We start from the raw sequence: 10,000 nt of genomic DNA on the forward strand, positions 1-10,000 counted from the left end.
GGAAAGCCTAAACCCCTTCATAGCCTTAAACCTAAGGATCGACTAACGATTCACAGGCAAACACCAACTTAGGCATCAGCTAATCAGAGGGATCAAGTTAATGATGCAGGCTTATTTATATAGACCGTAGAATGAAGAAATGAAACCCATCCCGTTAATCAACTGATTAATTATAGCGAATGAAAAACATGAAGAATTGCCCTGAGCGGGATTTGAACCCACGTCCCCCTGAATACCGGTAGGGTGTGATGACCACTACACCATCAGGACAACCATATATATATATATATATATATATTATAAGTTAAAATGCTTCGAGCCAACAGAGATGCTGCGGTAGAAGGATCCAAAAGGATTCACAGTCCAAACCTCGAGAAGATAATTTAAAATTGTTATGGAAAACGAGGACGGACAACTTCGAGCGAAGGAAAATATATAGAGTAAAAATTCTAAAAATGATAAAAAATTTAATAAAAAACGTTTCGGTCTGTGACCTTCATCAGTTGCTGTGCAAGTGAGTGGTAAATTACAATTTCCTTAAATAAGTTTACAATATAAAAGATGACAAAACATTACAAAGATGATTATATAACAGGGCGTGATAACATATATTCGCAAAAAATTAACAAGTGATGAACAATCGGTAATTACTACGCGTGAAAACGATGACTATACGAAACTAACCCACGGGGAAAACCAAATCGAAAGAAAATAAAAGAATACAGACATACAAATAAAATGAAAAGAGAAAAGAAAAGGCTGTCGAGTCCACTGAGAATGCAAAGGAGCCAGCGTTAAAAATGAACCAGCGTTAAAAATGAAATGGCGAGAGATAAAACATAATTCCTAATCAGAGCCCCTGGGGGCCCCCGCCCAATTTACATGTGATCTCTACGTTAATTGTAGTTTATTCTTTTTTTCGAGTGAAATTCCTGACGCCTATTCAAGCCAAAAGGTGCCAAAGAAAACAATTGTGCACTCCAATATGCCTCTTTAGTGATAAGGAGTTTCTCGATGCTGCATGAGTTGTTGACAGTCTCCTGCACTTGATCAATACATTGAAATGAGAAGTCGCTTAAATCATGTGGTGTTTTGTTGAAATGTACCGCTACCTCACAAGTCTTTTTCTTAGTGACCATAGCAGACTTATGGTTGCGAAATCTAACTCTGAAGTCAGTTGTTGTAGAACCAATGTATTGCAGGCGACATTTCTTGCACGAAGCCAAATAAATGATGTTCTTGGAATCACAAGAAAGTTTTGATCGTATTTTGTAACTTTTACCAGTTTGAAAACTTAGGAAAGAATTTGATTCAACTAAGAAGTTTCGAGAGAGATCGCATCTTGTCCTTTTACACTTAAAACAACCCTTAGCCTCAACAATCTCTCCGCGTTCAGTGTTGGGGCTATAACGAGATGGCGCCAACAATTCCTTAAGGTTTTTAGATCTTCGAAAGGATGTTATGATGGAATTTGGAGGAAAACGCTCTTTTAATTCAGGGTTGGATTCCAAAATCGCTAGGTGTTTGCTGATGATGCGACCTACATCAGGTAGATTTGGATTAAATGTGGTCACAAATGGAAATAATTTCTTCTTAGATCTGGCACGAGTCCTAAGCAGATCACTTCTGGGTATGGTTGAGGCCTTACGAAATTGATCATCCACTAATTTAGAAGGGTAACCTTGATTGACTAAATAACCCTTATATTCAGTAGTTCTCTCGGCAAGAAAAATTTGTTCCGAGCTGTTTCTTTGTAACCTTGTCGCTACGCCATAAGGAATAGCCTTAAAAACGTGTTTAGGATGAGCACTTGATGGTGGGAGGTACAGATGGCTATCCGTTGGCTTTGAATAAACGTCTGTCTGAATAAAACCCTCGATAAGATATAGAGTTAAGTCTAGCACGTGGAGCTCGCGCTCAGAAAAAACTAATTCAAATTTTATAGTAGGGTATAAAGAATTTATAAATTCGGTAAACTCATGCAGTGCAGGAAGGCCCTGTTGCCAAAGGTCAAAAACATCGTCACGGTATCGCCACCATAAACCCGGCTTTATGGGGCCAGAAAATTTAGCCTGAAAATCTATTTCACCCATGGCTAGATCCGCGTAGCTACAAGCGTTCTTTGGGCCCATAGCTGTGCCATGAATTTGTATGTCCATTAAGATGTGTAGCGTCCTGCATAAATTATAATAATTATGTAAATTAGATTGAGTATAACATTATAATTTATGTTGAGTACTCACGAGCGAGCGTTATAGTCCTTTAGTCCTTATCTATTGAGTGTTCTACAAGATGGTCTGAGATAAATGCGAGAATCACTTCTCACTTTCCTTGAGAAATTTATTTTTCCTTGTGGTGATCTAAAACTTCAAATAATTAATTTTGCCCCAGAGCTTATAATTTTTACTAACATAATTTCCTTTAGGCGTTTATTTCAAAACGAGGATTCATTTTCCTATTTCAGTTATACTCAACCCGAATTCTCAATCCAAATAACTTGCATGAAACCTACGAATTAAAGCAATGACCCTCTCCCTCTTTGCGTGCCGCATATTTAGTCTTTAATAGCAGGACATCGTCTACAATGCAACCAAAACAGAGATAACTGTTCAGTTAGAACAAATAAAAGGCATTGAAATTTTTACGTGATAACATTTACCCGCTCCATCGGCCACGATTTCTCCAAGTGCAAATATCAGTAATATTGGGGAGTTAATGCGTGAGTGAGCGAAGCCCTGGGGTGTGTTTCTTTGGAAAAATCCGAATGCGAATGTTTGAATCATCCGGTTATGAAAGGATTTTGTTTCTTTACTAAAATCCAAAAATGGATTTGAATCCAATGTATCCTCAATTGTGGTAGATTTCTTTACTCAAACTTAACACAGACTTCTTTGGACTAATTCATGTAGTCCGTACGTTTCTTTGGGCCAATATCGATCCGAAAACGTTTGGCAAACACCTTTCAAGACAAAACAATCACCGTCTGAGGGATCATGGTAAGTGTCTTTAGCTCGTCAAGTCGCCTTGGAATGTTTTTCAAGTAAATCTTGTAAATTAGAAAATTCCCCCTGCTATAGAAATAACAAATCTTCTTCTCGAGTTGGAGAAATTAGCTCGTAAAATCAAGCGTTTTTATCATTGGAGGAAAATCGGAGCGGGTGGTAAATTTAGGTGCTTTTAAACAATATCAATAATAAATGACACTATACAAACTCCTTCCGAACGTGTCTATTTATTATATAGAAAATGGAATGAAGAAAGCGTGATGATACCCGTCTTATTAAGGTTCGGATGATAGATTATGGTATCTTATTATTTTAAGCTATTTGTTGATGATCTTAAATTTTTGGCATTTGGCGGTATGCTTTGCAAACACGATGAACAAAAAAGAAGTACCTAACAGAGAGTGGAAGCGCGCATTTCTTGAGGAATAACCCAACCATTAATTAAAAAGCTTAGTTATAAAACGAAGGTGATATTGGAAATTTCACTTCAAAATAAAATTTAATCGATTTTATCGATTGATAAAATCTAATCCAATTTTTCTTATTTCTTGAAATACTTCTTAAAATCATTTTTTTTTTCATCTCATGGAATTTTCCGTCATCTTTTTCATTTCATTCAGGAGGCAAATGCCAGTAAAAATTAAAGAAACAATACCTGCTTTTCCATTTGTGTTTGTATACGATAAGTGAAGAACCCACAAACATAGCGCAATACTGCCGAGAAAGACTTGATTCCTCATTATTCGCTTTTGAAGGTTCATCAGCAAAGACTGTTTACGCACAATGTGTTGTGGTCTGACCTTATCTGGACGGAGGCGTCTTTCAATTCCTAAAATAAATTGTAAACAGTGTAATAAGCAGTCTGGCTAAAGTCCCCGGAAAAACACTGTAAATTAGTCCAGAAAAGCCCGAGGGGAGAGACTAATAGCTTCACTCACGCAATGCGCGAATACGTCGTGTGGAAGGGTATGTCAATAGAAAGCTGAAAGTGATGAACGATCATTAATAATTGAAATGCATTTTTAACTTCTGGTCGACAGTGTTCCCTCTTTCCAAACCTAACACATAATGCAGTCGTTTGCTTAATTAACATCAGAAATGATATTGTCCGAAAGCAGAGACGGAAATGGAATGACACTCCCAGGTTACCTTGATTCAAAGGGAGTCCTAGAGGATAAAGACTTCAGCTTTAAGACGTGAAATAGTTGCAGAGGATAAGTAGAGGCAGACAGACTGCAACACTATGTATGAATGAAAACCGTGCTTATTTAAACATTGTCTTTCACTAGACTTGATTTTGAAAACGTGTAAGAGACTCTAGGTTGTTCCAGATGGAAGCACCCCAGTAGCTCAAACCGTGTTTTTGTAATAATTCGCCCAAGGTAGAGGGCAAATTCACGGTTAGACTTTCGACATTCAAACGACTTTGGCTATTCACGTAGAGGCTACATATACCAGACATCATGCAAAAATTGTTGTAATGTACTTGAAAGCAAATGTACACAGAAAAGTATGCGCCAGTTTTGCATTGAATCAGTATTATTTCGTACGGTCGTGGAACGGCTAGTTTATTTTGATTCGATTTCAATGCTTTTTTCGTTGATTTGTACTTGTCCAATTTTGAATTAAGGTCGGCGCATTCATGAATCGTACGGCGTCGGAATGTCTCCTGAAAAGGGCTTGTGGAGGGCCGCCTGAGGTTAGGACGACAGGTTAATGTACTGATGCATGTGTCGCCAAGAGATTTACCTTATTCTTGTACTTTCAGGTTGCTTGTGATAACGACCATAAAGGCCTCGGATTAAAAGTGTCACTGTTTCAACTTCACGGTAAATGAGTTTTCTCAACAATTTAAATCTTGCTACGCAGCAACAAAATTTGCAGAACTGTTTAACGAAATCATGTTCCCAAGCATCTGTACTCCACGACGGACACGTTCAAGAAGACCAGCATGAGGAAATTCACTTGAGGTTCCAGCGAAGTTTGCTTCCCGTAAATTAAACTCTAAAAGATTTTTTTGAGGCCCATACATAAAAAAATGAAAAAGACAGATCCGAAACCTAAGCGGTTATCTTTCTCTACATCAGTGCCTCCGAATCTTTTGGGTAATCTTTTAGTTGGGAAAATAAATTTGGAAATATATTGTGCACAACTCTTAGAAGATTTTACAAGGACGGATCAGTTACACTGAAACGTCTCGATTTTTGCTACTGATTCAAGAGTCTTGAAATGACTAGTTGGTGTCCCAACTCAAAGAACAAAGGATGAGGTGTTGGGTTTGCTCTTATTTCCGGTTCAGCTGCTGTTGCCTGTGCGGAACAAGGACAATTCAATTGCATCAATTGATGCAAGGCTGGCAATAAAGCTGTGAGAACAAAACTTTCTTGCTTTTTTCAAATTTCGTCAGGCACTACCTGACGGCTTCAGGGAGTTAAGTGATTTGCCATTATACAAATATAAGCCATTTGAAAACTACATGTAAACTATAGGATTATAGTTATATATATGTATATATATAGCCGGTATTATTTATACCATTGCAATATTGATTGGTTTAATAACCTTTTACTGTCTATGAACCAGCTGGAAAGGCGTGTCACAGCCTGATGTCAACGAAAGAGAATCGAGGGTCCGATGTATCAATGCAATATTTATGACCAAGAGAAAACGAATTGTTTAAATTGTGTGAAAACGAATTGATTAAATTGCCCACTGAGATAAGTGCGAAGATCACTTCTCACTTTCCTTTAGAAAATTAATATTTTCTCTTGACCCAAACTGCCTCAAATTTTGCCCCAGACCTTATACCTTTCACTATATTTATTTCCTCGGGCGTGTATTTAATACGAGGAATTCAACGGCATTATCCTAAACTGAATTCTCAAACCAAATTAAGGCCCTCTATGACACTTACGAATTAAAGCAATGACCCTCTTCCTCTCTGCGTGCCGCATATTTAGTCTTTAATAGCAAGACATCGTCTACAATGTAATTCTTTTAACTGATAAAATGACGTTCCCAAAGGAGAGAAAAGCTGTTCACTTAGGACAAATAAAAGGCACCGCTCCATCGGCCACGATTTCTCCAAGTGCAAATATCGGTACTATTGGGGAGTTAATAAAGGCGTGTGAGTGAGCGAAGCCCTGAGGTGTGTTTCCTTGGAAAAATCCGAATGCGAATGTTTGAATCATCAGGCTATGAACGGATTTTGCTTCTTTACTAAAATCCAAAAATGGATTTGAATCCAATGTATCCTCAATTGTGGTAGATTTCTTTACTCAAACTTAATCCAGACTTTTATGGACTGATTCATGTAGTCCGTGCGTTTCTTTAGGCCTATATGGATCCGAAAACTTTTCGCAAACAGCTTTCAAGACAAAACAATCACCGCCTGAGGGATCATGGTAAGTGTCTTTAGCTCGTCAAGTCGCCTTGGAATGTTTTTCAAGTAAATCTTGTAAATTAGAAAATCCCCCCTGCTATTCTCGGCTTTCAGCTGACGTCATAACCTTATGCAAATTAGGTTTCCGCCATTCTGGAGCCCCTGATTATAGGGAAATGTATGACATTTTGAGCGCTCACGTTCGAAGTCTTCAAATAATTCATCTTTCCAATGGATATTTCCCAAGAAAGCGACCCAAAATCACTCGACGAGGTACCAGTACTTTCATCCTACGCAAAAAAAACCTCGAAAGCCACGTTCGAGAGCGCTATTTGAAGAAGATTTTCTGTCGTTTGCGTAGACCCAGCGGCCATACCGAGCGATCAGTTTGGCTCCTCTAGAAGTCTCAGACTTGCTTTCCTAGTTAGTTTTACAGACAAGCTACTATACAAACAAGCAGTTTAAGGCCTTCAAAATTTTGAAAGCGTACAACCAGATGATTTCTGGTTTCGTTGCCTCCGTTTAAGCAAAGGAAGGAAATCGCGGGCAAGATTGTTGTTGTTTGTGGCCAGGGTGACTCGTAAGTTTGACACTCGGCGTCGACCTTATCTGTATCAGTTTCCAGTTGGATTTCTTTTAATACCTTCGCTAACTGCTATGGCCGCCAGATGAGAAGAAAAGGCCTCCTCATTCCCTTTGTTTCGATGATTTCCCTCTTCTTCTGTCAAAGTACTTGGTCGATTAGAGTCTCAGTCCTTCACCTTGAAAAGGTGAGAAGCTTTTTTCCTTCGAAATTCGTCCGATTTCCTTCAAACTCAGTCAGTTTGGGCACTCCATCCCTCGCATTCGCCTGTCGAATTTCAGCGAAATCGAATAAAACGCCTCCGAGTTAGACATTTGCTAACCTGAGTATCACAAACGCCTGATACTCAGGTTAAATTCACCTCATTAAATATTCAAAACCGGAGCACCTCATTTGTTGACGACGTTGTGGTTTAATCGGTCGAAATTGAGCACACTTGTTCGAGGGGTTCAAGCGCTTTGGTGGTGTGAATTGGGAAGACATCGGTGGAAACCCGGCCGAGAAACGCTTTATCGAAAAAAAGCCAACTTTCGAAAAATTCTGACTCGCTCGCCTTTTACCTTAAAACCCTGAACCAACGCGTGCTAAATCGCTGTGAAAGCTTTACAGGATAAAACACAACTGTTCACAGCAAAAGCCGTTACTGGCAATCACCGCAAAAGCTTTAATTGCTAAACCTGTAAAGACAATTTCAGCAAAATAAGTCCAACCCCACACTTAAAGTTAAAATCTAACATTAAACCGTGAGGCAATCGCTGCGAAAGCTTTTAAATTGTCCTTTGTTCGTTGTAAAACAAAGTCTTTCGATTTCGTGTCGTCTCGGCTTATCTGTGAAATCCACGCGTTTCGGCGATCTTCTGTTAGCTGTTTATAACTTTCACCGTTCTCATCAACAACGATAGGTATACGGAATAGACTAATACCTTCCTTGTTTCCAGATTTTACTCCACAGCCAGGTATTATACGGAGAACCATCGCACTACAACTCACTCACATCTCTCTCTACGCGTCTCTGTTTACGATTCGAGGGGCTCCACAATGGCGGTTAACGACGGTTGTCAAGGAATAAGGTCACGTGGGTGAAAACCAAGAATAGAAATAACAAATCTTCTTCTTGACCAAAAGTTACGTAGATGAGTTGGAGAAATTAGCTCGTAAAATCAAGGGTTTTTGTCATTAGAGGAAAATCGGCGCGGGAGGTAAATTTAAGTGCTTTTAAACTATATGAATAATAAATGACACTATACAAATTCCTTTCGAACGTGTCAATTTATTATATGGAAAATGGAAGAAAGAAAGTGTGATGATACCCGTCTTAGTAAAGTTCGGATGATAGATTATGGTTCTTATTATTTTAAGCTATTTGTTGATGATCTCCAATTTTCGGCATTTGGCGGTATGTTTTTCAAACACGATGAACCAAAAAAAGTACCTAACAGAGAGTTGAAGGGCGCATTTCTTGAGGAATAACCCAACCATTAATTAAAAAGCTTAGTTATAAAACGTATGCTGACATTGGAAATTTCACTTCAAAACAGAAATTGATGAAATTTAATCCAATTTTTCTTATTCCTTGAAATGCTTCTTAAAATGAATTTTTTTTTTCATCTTAATGATTTTTCTGTCATCTTCTTTATCTCATTCAGGAGGCAAATGCCAGTAAAATTAAACAAACAATATCTACTTTTCCATATGTGTTTGTATACGATAATTGAAGAACCCACAAACATTGCGCAATAGGAGGTTTCATGCGACGTTTATCGTCGCCATGTTGGTGGACGAAAACAAAAGATCTCTCATTAGCTTCTTTTGTTTGTCCACCAGAAGTCGTACATTTCTCTATTGTTATTGGTGTCTCTAGAGATTTGCTTTTGAAGGCTCATCAGCAAACACTGTTTGCGCAAAAGGTGTGATTCAGTAAAACTTCACGCAATTACTTCGCGTGGAAGAGTATGTCAATGGACGGCTGAAAGTGATGAGCGACATTAATAATTGAAATCCTCTTTTTTCCCTTTGTTTTTAAGGATAATCCCATGTAAAGTTTGCATTTCATTTTTTAAAATACTCATTATTTCATTTTTTAGAGAACCTATAAATAAAATGTAAACTGTCCCAATCCTGGGGCCCATTTCTCGAAAGTCCCGAAAAGTCATTTGTGAAACTGCTAATCGTTTATTTTGGAGAGTCGATGTTTTAACGTGTTTTTAAGGTAACAAAAAGAAAAATAAGTGTGAAATTTGAGCACTTAAATCCTCTCCGTTCTTGAGATACAAAGGAAATTGTGTGACACCCGAAAATGGCCCGTAAAATTTCGGAACTTTCGAGAAACGGGCCCCCGGTACGGCGGCTTCATTTTTTAATTTGTGAAAATTAAAATTTATTTAAGGCCTTAAGTCCTTTTAATTTCCGGTCGACAGGTGTCCCCTCTTTCCAAACCTAACAAATAATGCAGCCGTTTATCTAACATCACAAATAATATTGTCCGAAATCATAGCAGATACGGAAATGGAATGATACTCTCCCAAGTTAATCTTGATTCGAATGAAGTCATGGAGGATAAAAACTTCTCACCTTTGTAAAGCCTGGTTTACACTGCGACATAAGCATAAGCATAACGAAGTTCACACTTGCTGCATAAGAATAAGAGAAGTGACATGCGCAAGCGCAGTTAGCCCCAGGAAAAAAACGACGAGCCACGTTCCAAAATGGCGGACGGTCTTACGCTTATGTTTATGTTGCACCGGTTTACACATTTGTTAACGTGGCATAAGCATAAGCATAAGCATAAGAAAATGGAAACGATTCCATTTTCGTATGCTTATGCTTATGTTACTCCTGCTTTACACAGCTTATGCTTATGCTCAGTTATGTCACAGTGTAAACCAGGCTTAAGACGTGAAATAGTTGATATGCACTTAAAAGTGACCGGCGGAAGACAAATAGAGGCAGAGAGACTGCAATATTTTGAATGAATGAATGCTGTCTTTCCCTAGCATTTAAAAAAAAAAAAACATCTAAGAGACTCTAAGT

General features: G+C 38.3%; 1 protein-coding gene across 1 annotated transcript in view; it reads right to left on the reverse strand.

Moving 5' to 3' along the window:
* LOC138037048 (uncharacterized) overlaps positions 1–7,320 on the reverse strand; it is a 57,944-nt gene extending 50,624 nt beyond the window's left edge. Inside the window, exons 1-2 of the mRNA XM_068883058.1 lie at positions 5,920–7,320; positions 3,661–3,834 (exon numbers count right to left, since the gene is read on the reverse strand). Of these exons, the coding sequence (XP_068739159.1) occupies positions 3,661–3,834; positions 5,920–5,959 (214 nt within the window). The 5' untranslated portion in view covers positions 5,960–7,320. The remainder of the gene's footprint in view (positions 1–3,660; positions 3,835–5,919) is intronic.
* Positions 7,321–10,000: the final 2,680 nt, after the last annotated feature.

Source organism: Montipora capricornis, chromosome 2 (assembly GCF_036669925.1).
Source record: "Montipora capricornis isolate CH-2021 chromosome 2, ASM3666992v2, whole genome shotgun sequence".
NCBI lineage: Eukaryota > Metazoa > Cnidaria > Anthozoa > Scleractinia > Acroporidae > Montipora > Montipora capricornis.